This window comes from Schistocerca piceifrons, chromosome 1 (assembly GCF_021461385.2).
Source record: "Schistocerca piceifrons isolate TAMUIC-IGC-003096 chromosome 1, iqSchPice1.1, whole genome shotgun sequence".
NCBI classification, from domain to species: Eukaryota; Metazoa; Arthropoda; class Insecta; order Orthoptera; family Acrididae; genus Schistocerca; species Schistocerca piceifrons.
Window position 1 is genome coordinate 1232813190 of NC_060138.1, and position 17286 is coordinate 1232830475.

Below are 17286 nucleotides of genomic sequence, written 5' to 3' on the forward strand. Positions count from 1 at the left end.
GCCTGGTGAAACGCTGTTGTGATGCCTCGGGTAAGGAGGAGAAATGCGTACCATCACGTTTCCGACTTTGATAAAGGTCGGATTGTAGCCTATCGCGATTGCGGTTTATCGTATCGCCACAATGCTGCTCGCGTTGGTCGAGATCCAATGACTGTTAGCAGAATATGGAATCGGTGGGTTCAGGAGGGTAATACGGAACGCCGTGCTGGATCCCAACGGCCTCGTATCACTTGCAGTCGAGATGACAGGCATCTTATCCGCATGGCTGTAACGCATCGTGCAGTCTCGTCTCGATCCCTGAGTCAACAGATGGGGACGTTTGCAAGACAACAACCATCTGCACGAACAGCATAGACTATCAGATCGGAGACCATGGCTGAGGTTACCCTTGACGCTGCATCACAGACAGGAGCGCCTGCGATGGTGTAGTCAACGACGAACCCGGGTGGACGAATGGCAAAACGCCATTTTTTCGGATGAATCCAGGTTCTGTTTACAGCATCATGATGTTCGCATCCATGATTGGCGACATCGCGGTGAACGCACATTGGAAGCGTGTATTCGTCATCGCCATCCTGGCGTATCACCCGGCGTGATGGTATGGGGTGTCATTGGTCACACATGTAGGTCACCTCTTATTCGCACTGACGGCAGTTTGAACAGTGGACGTTACATTTCAGATGTGATACGACCCGTGGTTCTACCCTTCATTGGATCCCTGCGAAACCCTACATTTCAGAAGGATAATGCACGACCGCATGTTGCAGGTCCTGTACAGGCCGTTCTGGATAGAGAAAATGATCGACTGCTCCCCTGGCCAGCACATTCCCCAGATCTCTCACCGACAGAAAACGGTGGTCAATGGTTGCCGAGCAACTGTCTCGTCACAATACACCAGTCACTACTCTTGATGAACCGTGTTGAAGCTGCATGGGCAGCTGTACCTGTACACGCCATCTAAGCTCTGTTTGACTCAATGCCGAGGCGTATCAAGGCCAGAGGTGGTTATTCTGGGTAAAGATTTCTCAGGATCTGTGCACAAAACTGCGTGAAAATGTACTCACATGTCAGTTGTAGTATAGTATAATTGTTCAAGGAATACCGGTTTATCATCTGCATTTCTTATTGGTGTAGCGATTTTAATGGCCAGTAGCGTAACATCTCTGGTAGTGAATGTTTACGTCTTACGATGTTAGCACGGTCGTTGACGAAACCACGATGGATGTCTGGCGAACTAGTGTTTGCTTTTAGCAACGGCATCTCGACGTCGAGGCCGAGAGGAGAACAAATGGGTCGGAACGGCGCCGGCGGCTCGCTCATTACTCGGCTGCGCCGCGGCGGCTCCCGCAGGCCGCGCGATGCGGCTGCCATGGCCGCCGCGCCGGCCGCGCTCTTCCTCCGGGCCATTGCGCCCCACACCTGCGAGAGCGCCGGTGCTCCGTATAATGGGACGGAACGCCTGCCGGCCCACTTCCCCCTCGCGGTCGATACTGAAGACTGGCTGGCGCCGCAACGCTGTAACGCAATTAGGGCCGCGGCCATTCCACGCTACACCTGCCAGGCCGGCTTCCCTCCCGTCTGTCTGTCTCGAGAGCGCCGTCGCTCACGAGGGAGCCAATTTTGCTGCTTCTCTAGCACAGGGGTCTCCAAACCACGGCCCGCGGGCCGAAACCGGCCCCCGAGAGTCGGCAAACCGGCCCGCGTTAGCTGGCCCGACATCCCTGGTATCCGGCCCACCAAATATTTGAGGTAGTGGCTATACTGCCAACAATTGAGTTTCGAGTCCTATCGTCACCAATACACCGCGACATTGTCGGAGCTCTATCTTTACAAAGCGGAAGGTCACGGTTAAACTTGTGGCTATCCACAATAAACAGACAGACCATTCTCCCTGCGATAGTGAAAACGAAAAGATAAGGTTAACAGACTAGTTTGGCGAAAACATTTTAAGTAAAAAAATTCTTTACATTTTATTCTACTCACGAGTCTCGTGCAAGCCTTTCAAATGGACGCGACTTCGGCGACTAGCCTTAGTAATCAGTCATTACGGAAGATGCTTCTTAAGCAAGGATTCACTTTCTTTACGTATTTCGATTTTCAGATTTTCCTTGTCTCTTCGAATTCAAACTTTGAATTGTCACACACCTACTAGTTGTTGTTGTGGTCTTCAGTCCTGAGACTGGTTTGATGCAGCTCTCCATGCTACCCTATCCTGTGCAAGTTTCTTCATCTCCCAGTACCTACTGCAACCTACATCCTTCTGAATTTGCTTAGTGTATTCATCTCTTGGTCGCCCTCTGCGATTTTTACCCTCCATGCTGGCCTCCAATGCTAAATTTGTGATCCCTTGATGCCTCAGAACATGTCCTACTAACAGGTCCCTTCTTTTTTGTCAAGTTGTGCCACCAACTCCTCTATCCATCTAATCTTCAGCATTCTTCTGTAGCACCACATTTCGAAAGCTTCTATTCTCTTCTTGTCCAAACATGGCTACACTCCATACACATACTTTCAGAAACGACTTCCTGGCACTTAAATCTATACTCGATATTAACAAATTTCTCTTCTTCAGAAACGCTTTCCTTGCCATTGCTAGTCTACATTTTATATCTTCTCTACTTCGACCATCATCAGATATTTTGCTCCCAAAATAGCAAAACTCCTTTACTACTTTAAGTGTCTCACTTCCTAATCTAATTTCCTTACTATCACCCGATTTAATTCGAGTACATTCCATTATCCTCGTTTTGCTTTACTTGATGTTCATCTTCTATCCTCGTTTCAAGACGCTATCCATTCCGTTCAACTGCTCCTCCAAGTTCTTTGCTGTCTCTGACAGAATTACAGTGTCATCGGCGAACCTCAAAGTTTTTATTTCTTCCCCATGGATTTTAATATCTACTCCGAATTTTTCTTCTGTTTTCTTTACTGCTTGCTCAATATACAGATTGAATAACATCGGGGAGAGGCAAGAACCCTGTCTCACTCCCTTCCCAACCACTGCTTCTTTTTCATGCCCCTCGACTCTTATAACTGCCATCTGTTTTCTGTACAAATTGTAAATAGCCTTTTGCTCCCTGTATTTTACCCCTGCCACCTTTAGAATACCTACTAGTACAGAGCATAAAACACTAAAAAACTCGTGAGACACTCGCAACATAGACGCAATCACGCAACAGAACCATATAAATATATGCTCTGGCTTTGCTACTCGCTGCAAGACTACATAACTAACCTTATTGTTGCGCTGCTTGAAATAACAAAGCGTTGACATACTCCACCTCTGTTACGTCTTGTAGTAATAGTGTTGCCAACAATGATTTTGAGATTTCGTTAACTTTGCAGGACGCTTTCGTGAAGAATGTGCAGTGACATACTTTTTTGTCGGTGAAATTCGCAAGAATAAAATATGCCAGAAATTCGGTCAGGTACGTCCACCAATCAAAATTATGTAATTAAATAAAATTCGTATTTCGTTTCAGTGCTAGCTATTCCCACAACCTTAGATTTTTGCGATTTCATCTTTCTTTTAGCCTTACATTACGGTGATCATGGAGTGCTAGGGTTCTTTAGTCCCACTAGGTAGATCTTGGCCCCTATGACTTCGTGGAGGAATCAATGTGGCCCGCAGACTAAAGCGTTTGGAGACCCCTGCTCTAGCACAACCCGCATCCAGCCTCTTTAGCTCATCGGCAGTCATCACGCTATAAATTACAAATGTACAAGAACGCAATTGCACACAAAATACTCTTACGTTTAAAAAATTCAACAAAAATTTGAACGTAACAAGATTGACTGCAGATGACAACAATCTAAATCAGTGGACATCAAACTGCGGCCCACGGCCCACAGGCAGCCCAAATCAAGTAATCGTACCGCCCGCGTTTCTCAGCCATATTCTACAGGGTGAAAAGTATTTAAACCGACAAACTCTGGGACTTCATAGGGGACATCAAAACAAATATTTTTCACTAATGTCATTTTTTCGTATGAGGATTATTTAAACCGGTAGAGGCCGTATTACGCTCTTCAGTTGTTAGAGGCCGTATTACGATCTCCAGTTGTTAGAGGCCGTATTACGCTCTTCAGTTGTAGGCAACTGCTGTCCACCAGTGTAGTAGTGCATTGTCTCTGTTTACTAATGGAGCGATACACCTGGAGTGTGTACACTGATATGGTTGGTGCGTACTATGTAGTACACCACAACGGACGAGCTACACAGCTGGTTTATCAACAACATTATCGTAATCTATATATACTAAGGGGGTATCTGTTCTTTCGGACATGTCCGAAAGAACAGATACCATCTTAGTATATATATAGTTAAGGCTCACCGGCCATTTGACCATCTTCTTCTTCTGTGCGAATGCACAAACAGTGCCCAAACTCTTACGGGAATCGGCAACGCGCAGCGAGTAGTGAGTATAATGGTCGGGGGCACTACGAATGTAGTGCGGGACAAGACGTTCAGAATGTGGGTTTCGCGGGAGGCGTGCCAGAGATAAATCCTTGCAGTCGCGTTATCCTCTGTGTCCTCGGTGGCTCCGATGGACAGAGCGTCTGCCATGTAAGCAGGAGATCCCGGGTACGAGTCCCGGTCGGGGCACACATTTTCATCTGTCCCCGTTGACGTATGTCAACGTCTGTAACCAGCTAAAGGTGCTCATTTCATTGTAATTTCATTCGAACGAGCTGCATGGTCACCGATGGTATCTATTCTTTCGGACATGTCCGGAAGAACAGATACCATCTTAGTATATATACAGTTAAGGCTCACCGGCCATATCGTAATCGCCGTATCCCGCATCATACGACCTTTGCTGCTGTGTACCAACGTCTGCGTCAGACCGGGTCATTTTGCAGATTAACTGGACAGGGACGCCGTCGCACGGTAAGAACGCTGCAATTCGAGGAACCTGTCTTGCAGCATGTGGAGCGGGATCCTTCAATCAGCATTCGTGCAATTGCACATAACATAGGGAAGAATCAGACGAATGCAAGAACAGTCCTTCGAGAGCAATTGTTATTTTCATTTCACGTACAGCGTGTCTACAACCTGGAACCAGTTGATTATCCACCCAGAGCACAGTTTTCGCAGTGGTACCTGGAACAGTGTGAAATGCATCCTACATTTCCATCCTGTGTGTTGTTTACCGATGAAGCGACGTTCGGGCGTGACGGAGTCTTCAACATGCACAATTCGCATGTTTGCAGTGAGGATAACCAACATGCCACAGTTACTGGCGCTCATCAAGTGCGGTTCTTCGTTAATGTGTGGGTCGGTGTTGTTGGGGACTGTTTAATTGGGCCGTATCTGCTACCTAGGCCATTAAATGGCAGGCACTATTACAATTTTCTCCCCAGAGCATTGCCAGAGTTGCTGGAAGAAGTCCCGCTCCCTACAAGACAACGCATGTGATTTCAATATGACACGGCGCCGGCACATTTCAGTCGTCGTGTGCGTCGATTCCTGAACCGACGATTTCCAAAAACGTGGATTGGCAGAGGTGGTCTTGTACCATGGCCTGTTCGATCCCCAGACATGTCCCCTCTGGACTTTTTGTGCGGGAGAGATGCGCAACCTTGTTTACGCAACTCCTGTTGCATCAGAAGAGGACCTGGTTGCCTGGACAGTAGCAGCAGCAGCAGCAGCAGCAGGAACAATTCAGGGTACTCCTGGGGTTTTTTGTCCCTGTCAGACAGAACATGATTCGAAGGTGTAACCTTTGTTTACGTGTCAGTGGAGGCATTTTTGAAAATCTACTGTAATTGAAATTGGGTTGTGTTAATGTGTTGTCTGTTGGTCATAAAAAAATGGAAAAGTGTTTGTTGGTTTAATTAATTTGCCGTTTAATTAATTTGCCGGCAAAGAAATCTTCCTCTACCGGTTTAAATACTCCTCATAGGGAAAAATGACATTAGGGAAAAATATTTGTTTTGATGTCCCCTACAACCTCCCAGAGTTTGTCGGTTTAAATACTTTTCATCCTGTATAATAATACGCATCTATCAACTAACAGCCAAACCCACAAAAGGCAAATAACGTTACCAGCTTTTCAACAGCGTAGTTTTCCTCGGCAGTAGCAAACAAAAATACTTACAGAGACAGTAATGATCTAAGATGCGCTAAGTTTTAATTGATATCGATAAATCTGGCTGTGAGCTAAATTCTTTGCATACTTCAAGGGCAAGGGGTTGGGAGGGGGAGAGGGAGGGGGGCTATGTAGCGCGGCCACTGTAGGTTTAGACGGTGAGGCAGGCGGAATGCTTTGTCTTGCAATACTGATAACTAACGGGCTGGGGCGACTCCTACCGATCGGTTGCTTTGGTATATATTTTGACACGCAAGTGACACGGGTTCATGAATGCGCAATATGCAGACGGTCGTCTTCAAACGCGGTACTTATTTGTAGCAAGGAACATTAAATTAGCTAAGCCTTTTGTAACACAACACATAGAGTTGAAGAAAATTGGCATCTAAATCATTTATCAAGCTTTTGTCATGATTGATATGGTCCTACTCAAGTCTTGATTTAACGTTAAGTAGGAATGGGAGCGAGAGGGTTAGGCCAAATTCCGGGGGATCGAGCAATACAGGCTCCGACAGAGATAGCGAGTAGCGCGCCTCAGAGTAGCCAACTCTCTCAACCCAACCCAAATACGCGCCCAAGGTACTGGATACAAGATCACGGTTCGGTGCGGAACATCGGAAACCAATGTCGGCCCTGCAATAATCATAAATACAGTCGTCTTTTGTCTTCCCAAACCTTAAGTCGGAAGAATGTGTATAAAGGGTATAGCAAAATTATGGTCACTACGCAATCAAACCAACAACCGGGGCACAATTCTCATATACACACTCCTGGAAATTGAAATAAGAACACCGTGAATTCATTGTCCCAGGAAGGGGAAACTTTATTGACACATTCCTGGGGTCAGATACATCACATGATCACACTGACAGAACCACAGGCACATAGACACAGGCAACAGAGCATGCACAATGTCGGCACTAGTACAGTGTGTATCCACCTTTCGCAGCAATGCAGGCTGCTATTCTCCCATGGAGACGATCGTAGAGATGCTGGATGTAGTCCTGTGGAACGGCTTGCCATGCCATTTCCACCTGGCGCCTCAGTTGGACCAGCGTTCGTGCTGGACGTGCAGACCGCGTGAGACGACGCTTCATCCAGTCCCAGACATGCTCAATGGGGGACAGATCCGGAGATCTTGCTGGCCAGGGTAGTTGACTTACACTTTCTAGAGCACGTTGGGTGGCACGGGATACATGCGGACGTGCATTGTCCTGTTGGAACAGCAAGTTCCCTTGCCGGTCTAGGAATGGTAGAACGATGGGTTCGATGACGGTTTGGATGTACCGTGCACTATTCAGTGTCCCCTCGACGATCACCAGTGGTGTACGGCCAGTGTAGGAGATCGCTCCCCACACCATGATGCCGGGTGTTGGCCCTGTGTGCCTCGGTCGTATGCAGTCCTGATTGTGGCGCTCACCTGCACGGCGCCAAACACGCATACGACCATCATTGGCACCAAGGCAGAAGCGACTCTCATCGCTGAAGACGACACGTCTCCATTCGTCCCTCCATTCACGCCTGTCGCGACACCACTGGAGGCGGGCTGCACGATGTTGGGGCGTGAGCGGAAGACGGCCTAACGGTGTGCGGGACCGTAGCCCAGCTTCATGGAGACGGTTGCTAATGGTCCTCGCCGATACCCCAGGAGCAACAGTGTCCCTAATTTGCTGGGAAGTGGCGGTGCGGTCCCCTACGGCACTGCGTAGGATCCTACGGTCTTGGCGTGCATCCGTGCGTCGCTGCGGTCCGGTCCCAGGTCGACGGGCACGTGCACCTTCCGCCGACCACTGGCGACAACATCGATGTACTGTGGAGACCTCACGCCCCACGTGTTGAGCAATTCGGCGGTACGTCCACCCGGCCTCCCGCATGCCCACTATACGCCCTCGCTCAAAGTCCGTCAACTGCACATACGGTTCACGTCCACGCTGTCGCGGCATGCTACCAGTGTTAAAGACTGCGATGGAGCTCCGTATGCCACGGCAAACTGGCTGACACTGACGGCGGCGGTGCACAAATGCTGCGCAGCTAGCGCCATTCGACGGCCAACACCGCGGTTCCTGGTGTGTCCGCTGTGCCGTGCGTGTGATCATTGCTTGTACAGCCCTCTCGCAGTGTCCGGAGCAAGTATGGTGGGTCTGACACACCGGTGTCAATGTGTTCTTTTTTCCATTTCCAGGAGTATATATATATATATATATATATATATATATATATATATATATATATATATATATATATATTAAACAGTACATATGTACATAAAACTAGAAAAATGGAATCAACCAAGCAACATGCCCAGAATACTACAGCTGATGGTCGTAAGCTACGAGGTAAACCGCTGCGGGTCAGACTATTAAATGCACAGATATATTAACAAAAATAGATAAAGGACTACAATAAGATAATCGCTGAAGCAACGAGTAGCAGATGTTACTGACAACAGTAACACTTAGTCCCCAGACCTGCTGCGACTCAGCATATATATACATTATAAATATTATCTTGCTGACAACGCTAATAACAACGCTAATAATCAGTCGCCAGACCTGGTGCTTAGTCAGACTCATTCGTACACATAGTGACACCAAGAACACTTCATCACGCAACTATAGTGTGATAACAGTTAGATAGCTGAGGTCAGCAGTATGAAACAGACCAGTGGAGACGATGTACTTCGAATTGTGCCACCGTTTAACGATCAGTACTTTGGGAGCTCCGCCCAACTTAACTGCTCCGTTACTATAGATAATCTTTTGGAGGATCGTAACATAAGTTACGTGCTTTACCAATTAATAGTAAGGTTGGTGCATATGTGGCCCTATGTGGCGCCCCGCAATATCAGTATTGGCGCTTGAACAGAAAAGCTTGACAAACACTGATCTAAATAATGAGTATTAGGAAAACTGAAAACATGGTCTCAGAGCATTACTGATGAGCTGCATCACTACCGGAGTTGCGTTCTGGACTAGTACAAAAATAAAATTAATAAAGTGCCAGAAGCCTTATTATTATAACCCAAAAAATACCTTGACATGAACTCTAGTAAACAAGTACTCAATATAGACGAAAACTTAGTCTGTGACAAGTTGTCACTTGCAGTAGTTAATAGCCTCCAGGTACCTAGTCCGTATCTTTGATGCTGCACTGTTCGTCTGGTGGTTCCAATAACAAATGTACTTACTAATACGGCGTATTCCAGTATGACATCTCTCAACAGTCCACAGCACTTGCTGGGGACTTAGTAACTACTACTGCAACTCCGTTCGGATACAATTGCAACAGTCGCCGCAGCCCTCGGACCGCAAGTTATAAGGGTCCGCGGATTGCGACATCAGGTCCACATGAGTGGCTGCTTCTGTCGGAAATCCTTTATCATTTGCTCTCCTGGCCACGTGACATCATCGTAGTCTCTGACTGGCAACCGTAGTAGGTGTAGCAATGTAGACCATCCGCTGTAGGCCATCTCATTGAGGCTCTGTAAGGCCAGGCGCACATCAGGAACCAGCCGGCGAAGAGTAAGGCAGTACAGCGTAGCGAAGGTTTTTGTGACTCGTGGGTGTACATACAACACCTCAAATTGAGGCGGAGAACAGGGAAGGGAAGAGCGATGCTTGCTTCCGCCCACGCCGAGCGGTTTCCGAAACACAGTTTACTGCGCGAGCGGCACGAAGATTACGGAAGGCGTAAAGATCACGTGCTCTCGCGGAGTGGGCACGACAGAGGAAATTGCCTCCCAATGTGCCCACTCTCTGTGTCGCCAAGTATTTCCTTCGCTAGGCTGTCCTGCCCGGTCCTTCGTCTTCCGCGTCCCAGTATGGATCTGACTGCTAACGGCCTCGCCTGCGGCTCATGCAACTTATGCAACCCGGAATACAAAAGTGCTAGAATGGATGTCCGCTTGGCTGCGGTAGTATGGGTACTAAACAGGAAAGCTGCAGGATGAGTTTAGCTTATTCAGCAACTAATGTCGACAGCACTATTATTTTCTCGTCGAGCACAATTCAGGTATGCTGGATGTCACCAGAATCGGAGCGGAGAACATGTGGAAAACACTGACATAAAGAAGCGGTACGTGTGAGGGCTTGAAGGAATCACTTCCATTGTACTTAAGGGAGCTATATATTACGATAAAATTCTCAATAACTTATTTCAGAATTAAAATTATCATAAGGCATTTCGCATATGTCCCACAAGGATTTAAATAATGCTGGTCAACGTTTATGGAACTGTTGATATGTGATGTCACGTGATGTTTTTCGAAGAGGTAGTACCTAGTCTTAAAGCTAAGCCTTGAAATGCCGCTTAGCTCTATGTAGCAAAGGTATGAGAGCTTTATTTCCTGGGAGTACTTTCTTATGATCGTCCTGAAGGCTCTGGTGTTTCAGCCTAAGGGTGTCCTACTGTAACCTCCCTCTTACTAATCGGCCTATCCTGCTTGAGATATAAAATATGACCGTCGATCGCGTGTATGGCTAATGAATTTTTCTAATTGGATAAGGCTACCTTTCCCGAAGAAGTGATAGCGGTAGGTAAGGGGGAAAGTGAATAACCGACCCTTCTGATGGAAAGTCTACTAAAAATAAAAAGTAATTAAACCGAACAGGGCTATAATTTGGAAAATGAAAGTTATTTTGTGCATTCATTCACGGACAACACTGGACAGAAAAGGGATACCACTGATGATGAATCAAAAAGTTACACTAATGAGCGAAAAGGAAATAATTAACGGTCGCCAGCCCACTAGGGCAATTTACATCCAAAATTCTATGAAAGATGATGGGAAAGAAAAACATGCATTATTAAACACTGACGTGGCAACTTGAAGGTTGTCACGTTTTTTGACACAAATTTTAAGTGAGTATGTAATGATAAAGAAAACTGAGAAGTCACTTTTACATTATGTTTGGCATTAAATTTTGAAAAAGGCAATCGAGTAATGATTTGAAAATATGGAATTAAACTGTATGTTAGTACTGAACTTCGTTACGTGAACAATGACTTTCAGTGACCTCAGCATAACGTCATCAAAGAAATTTAGAAAAAAAGCAAGCACTTTTTACTTTGCTGTACTTATTTTGCAAATTGGATTTAATATTATTGTCTGAACAACTGAGCCTTTCTTACTGACTTGAACAGAATTTAAAAAACTTTAAAAAAAATTTAATTCTGTTTAAGTCAGTAAAAAAAGAATACGTACCAAACCAAACAGCCATGTGCTCCAGGCTGTATGTAAAATAAATAAAACTTCTGCACTCTTAATCTGTGTATTTCTTAGGATTTGGATTTTTTTCCAATGACTGATTCTCAAACTTGAAAAATGAAATAGCCTTACTTTAGTCATATACTGAAGCCTCTGTTGTACAACAATTAATTGAAAGTAGACTGAGGCTAAAATTCTTAAAAGAGAATTTATTCATTACTAGACTGGCTGTAACTATTCAATTTCTTTCTTACGACACTCGGTTAACATATCAGGAAAAAAAAGAAACAAGGATCCATCTTGGTAACAATGTCTGGGGGCAATGAGGACACAATCTCCTTGAGTTTAACGGATTATTATTTAAATAAATCTTATCAATCAAATCACATTCAGTTGTGCTGCGGGGTTAGCCGTTAATACTGTCTACCAATGAACAGTCTTACTTCAGTGCTATGCATACGACGAAATTCGGAGCCGACGACTAAACTGTGTTGCTGGAATTGCTGCTGTTGTTGAAGACGGTAGCATATTGTGGAGCCACTGCTAATTATAGGAACGGGCTATCGTAATTAATGCAGCCTCATCCGCCCGTCCACTATGCTTACTCCTTCTCTAGACATCTGGCCGGCGCGCGTACATTATGACAGCGAAAATACTACTCTCTACAGCGAGACCGTTAATACAACACTTCCGCACACTACAAGCGCTCCGCGCAACAACTCCCTACCCAAAGATTTTACAACGCACAAGCACTGCTATTATCGTTGCCAATCGATACAAATAACAATTCCTTTGGCTTTTTCCCAGAGCTTATAAGTTTCACAATAAAACACAGATAAATGCAATGAAACGTCAACAGACTTCTACCTAAATATACACATACAGTGAAGCAATGTCCTAACTTATTAAAAGAAAGCATTTAAATTACAAAATATTTACATACAATTAAAAAAAAAGTTAATATCGGTAGCAGGTGCCATGCGTCCTGCATTTTCGGTGTTACACTACCAATCTGCACACAATTTTCACGTTCCATTGCTTACATCATAAGGGAATTAACAGAATTGCTGAAACTTCGCTATCGAATACCTGCCTCTGTATATCTTTATTACGCTTTGATGCGTCTTTAATCAACGTTTAGTATTATTGTTTTGATAGTGTTTCACACAGGTTTCTTGGATCTGCCATTGATTATTCTATCCACCGCGGAATCTCCTGCCAGAGTTCACTAGAGTACGGTAACGTCAGTATCACCACCTAGCGAGAGTTTCACGAATGATTACAGGAAAAGAGCGTGCGAAATATACCCCTAGAGCGAAATACGTCCCGTTACTTTAGTTTCCTTGCTTGCTGACAGATGGCAACGTGCGCTATTAGTAAGTTTCTTTCTGTGAATGCATTATGCGACAGTTTAGTGAGTTTTGCTTTCTTGCGAATAACAGCAGCATGCCCCGAGTTCGAAAACAACACAATATGAATTCAGTCTGCAATTTATCAGGTAAAATTTTGGAAGATGCGGTTAGGATAAAAGTGAAGGAACTTGGTGTTCCCATATTCCATGTAAACATGAATCAAGAACAAAGTGTAAATCCAGGCACGAATATATATCGCTTCCTTCCGCCTCCTTGATTTCTATCTCACCATCTATGGCCGTCCTATCGCCCTCACTCCCACCCTTAAGTCAGGCTTTCGAAAGCCCCATAGTACAGCAACTGCATTAATCAAAGTAACTGATGACATTAAACATGCTATGGACAGACGTGAAGCTACCATCCTAACACTGCTTGACTTTAGCAAGGCTTTTGATACAGTTGACTTTGATATATAACTAATTAAAATGAAGCAGCTGAATTTCTCAAACAGCACAATACACTGGTTCGACAGCTACCTCAAAAACAGAAGTCAACAAGTCATTTGTGGGTCGGAAAAGTCATCATGGAAAAACGTGCGCTCTGGAGTTCCCCAAGGCTCCATCCTTGGTCCATTACTCTTCTCACTGTACATTAATGATATTTCTTCAGTGATTCACTCCTGCAACTACCATCTATATGCCGACGACATCCAGCTGTACATAAGTGCAAGCCCCAAGAACATTGCTGACGCAGTAGCGAGTATGAACGCAGATCTTTGCTCTGTTTCTCGATGGGCACAGAACCTAGGTCTGAAACTAAACCCCAAGAAATCCCAGGTCATACTTATATCTCATCCAAAGTTAATCAGTCGGTACTTTCGCGAAACAGTCCCTCAAATACTCCTCAATGGTACCCAACTACCATACCAAAAAACAGTAAAAGACCTTGGAATAATCTTGGATGAACACCTAAACTGGGAAGAACAAACAGTCACAGCTTGCCGGAAATCGCTCTCCTCCCTACATGCAATTCAAAAATTTAGAAAAATATTTCCCATGTTAAACAAAAATTAGTCCAAACACTAGTCTTGCCTAATCTTTGCTACTGTGATGTAGTTCAACACGGCACAAATAGTGAAAATTCGAGATGCCTCGAGCTAGTGATGAATGCTTGCGTTAGATACGTATGCAATATACGGTTGTATGATCATATCAGTCCTTCATACTCCCAGCTAGGTTGGATACGCCCACATACGGCACGCGATCTCCACACGATGTGCTTACTTCATCGATTTCTTAGCCACTGGTGCCCCCAATACTTATCTTCTCACATTAAACACCTATCATCATTCCACAACCGCAATACCAGATCGGATACGTCTAGCATATTGGCTGTACCTTTACATAACACAAAATCTTTCTCCGTGTCATTCTCCATCTCAGCCATACGACTATGGAACGCGCTCCCCTGTGATCTGCGTCTTATCCAGAACCACTCAACATTCAAGAGGGAACTCAAGACTTACATATTAGGGACGGTATAGCCACCATTGTTGTGCTCCTCTCATCTTTTTCTTTCTCCTCTCCATCATAGCTTCGAATTTTACCATTCTGTTTCTCTTCCTCTAACCGATCTACCTCTTCTATATCTCTTTTACCCCATTCTATCGTCTTATGTCTCTGCTTGATGAGAATAACTCACAAGCTGCAAGAATATAACGAGAAAATTCCCAACTAGCAATAGGACTGACAATCATAAAAGAAAAATATGTTTACTTTCATATACATAGTCATTATTATTATTATTATTATTATTATTATTATTATTATTCTTTATTGTTATAATTATTTTTTGATTGTTATAATTATCATTGTACTACTTTTATAATCTCTATTTTTTTCTTTAACATTAATACTGTATAACATGTTATATGTCCTTAATGTTCTGTAGAAACTGAAATTTGTTGAATCTGAGTATGCCTGGTTAGGTGTAAGAGAGGGCATGAAGGCCCTAATCTTGCCATGTAAAATAAATGCATAAATAAATAAAAAATAAATAAATTAAGTACCTTGGCGTCACCCTCGACCGTCGCCTCTCCTGGACTCCCCACCTCCGGACAATCCAAGCCAAGGCACGCTCCCGACTCAGTCTCCTCAAGGTCCTCTCTGTCCGTACGTGGGGTCTGGATCCCTCCACCATCCTCCACACCTATAAATCCTTCATCCGCCCTATCCTTTGTTACGCCCATCCGGCTTGAATCTCCGCCCCCCCTACCTTTTATAAATCCCTCCAAATCCTTGAACGCCATGCTCTCCGCCTCGCCTATCGCATCCGTCTCCCCTCCCCCACGCGGATCCTGTACGATCCCATCCCCTTCCCCCACCTCCTCCTTTTCCTTGAAAGCATACGGATCGTGTACACCTGGCTGAAGAGCGGCGTCATATGCTGCTGACAGCCCGCCTGTATGAGGTGCTTAAAATTACAATAAAGAAAAAAAAAAAGAGGCACGAATACACACAAAATTTTAACAGAGGGCTGTACAATGCGGTTGAGTGGTTGTGTGCGCTATACTACTCAAAATGCATATTTTTGTAACGCACAAGAGTTAATACGACAAACGCGGTCTATTATTTTCCATGGCGATTGCTCAGGTTGGTCATGTCAGCCAATCACAGCACAAGATCGTGACGTCATGGAAACATCACTGTTTCGTCACGGGATCTGATGAACACCGCGGATTGCGTGCACAAAACGAGAAACGTCTGAAGTTTAGAAATGAAAATCCTGAATCTTGGCCATGTTGACAGACTGATCTGTAGCGTCGTCCGAGGTCTAGGTTTAGTTCCGATTTCTAAATGTCGCAGCCTTCCCCAGCAATGAAACCACGAGCCGCGGCCAGTCAAGTGTATGGCCCTATGAATCTGTCACAGACAACGTCTGTCCACACATTGATAGTGAACAGTTTCTGATGCCTCACCTCTATGGGTACTCGAGGATTTGCAACTGCGTATTGTGGTAATTTCGTGTACCATCTCTTGTGAATCCCGCCACATCTGCAAATAAAATGCAGGCTGTGAATAGATGATAATTAACGGCACATACCTCAACAGATATTGGTTTCTCGGCATATAATTATAGGAACCTTTCTTCTAGTTTTGACCAATACTACCTCCGGTAGGGAATGTGGCACTTTTTTCCAAACATCCTGCACCAACGCAAAGAGCAGCGGCAGCTAAATTAACTAATTCCTCCATGCTGGTAGCAACTGTCACTTACTGAAACGCTTCACGCTTCTGCGTCACAGACCGCTGCAAGCTGGTGGTGATCGTTGCTTGGTGTGAGACATGTTATGAGTGTTTTTTCCACCTAATTTGGACCTAGACTGAAAGGATACAGTCTACAACGAGACGTGCCTGATGAATCACTCGTGTGTGGCTGCTTATAGGTCTGCCCTCATAGATTTTCATGAATGACAGTTTCATGCGGTAACATATAGGTTCCTCCTGTAAAAATCGAGTATTCGTTAGTCTAATAGTTGATGGTTTGTTTAGCACAATGGATCTTATGCTAATATATTTTAAATTTTTGCAAAATCAATGACAGAAAAATATTTTTCTCAAATTATTCACTCATAAAGTCTTTACTGTTCTGCGTGCTTTCGAACTATTTCATGAGAAAACGTTTTCTCTTTGATATTGGTACCTCAATAATATGGTTTTGGAAAGGTTCAACTGCTTCTTTAAAAAAAAAAGAAAACGCTGTTCACACATTATTTGTTTGATACAAGTGAACAAGAAGAATGCGCTAACCTGTAAATCAGGCGAATATGGGTTCAAATGGCTCTGAGCACTATGCGACTTAACTTCTGAGGTCATCAGTCGCCTAGAACTTAGAACTAATTAAACCTAACTAACGTAAGGACAACACACACATCCATGCCCGAGGCAGGATTCGAACCTGTGACCGTAGCGGTCGCTCGGCTCCAGACTGCAGCGCCTAGAACCGCACGGCCACTCCGGCCGGCCGAATATGGGCAATCAGACATTAAATCGATGTTTATCTCCGTCGACCACTTAATTATTTGACGTGCTGGACTGCAGCTGAGATCTTCATGATGAATAATGATTGCGCATTTTCGGTAATTTTCCTTGATTTCACCGATAACTTGTGTGAAAAAAATTGTTGTGTCATTCAGCAGTAACTGTTTTTCAAGCCTCTAAAACATGGATCACCTCGAGTTCGCAGAAACTAAAGAAACAAGCAAGTGGAAGCGCTTAGCTAACGAACCATTTTCTAGTGGCTAGCGTTGCTGCCTCTTCATCACGGGGTCCCCGGTTCGATTCCCAACAGAGTCGGATTATCGCCGCCCGGAGACAGGGTGTTTTCGTTGTCCTCATCATCATTCCATCACCAGTCGGGTAGCAGCGAGACTGGAAATGGAAAGATTGGAACTTGTACGGGCGCTGATGACCAGGATGTTGAGCGCCCCACGAACCAACATCGTGAACGATGTATACAAGTTTCGCCTCCTGTTACGATGCTGTATTGTAATGTATTTTACATTTCCTTGATCGAATTCTTTGATATCTTTCTTACACCAATTTACTGTCACGAGAGCCAGTTTCATCTCAACACA

The 17286-nt window shown here is 44.7% G+C and overlaps 1 protein-coding gene across 1 annotated transcript in view; it reads left to right on the forward strand.

Annotated features, from left to right (window-relative positions):
* The first annotated feature begins 1288 nt into the window (after positions 1-1288).
* LOC124780123 (Down syndrome cell adhesion molecule-like protein Dscam2) overlaps positions 1289-17286 on the forward strand; it is a 372570-nt gene continuing 356572 nt past the window's right edge. Inside the window, exon 1 of the mRNA XM_047253757.1 lies at positions 1289-1440. Within this exon, the coding sequence (XP_047109713.1) occupies positions 1289-1440 (152 nt within the window). The remainder of the gene's footprint in view (positions 1441-17286) is intronic.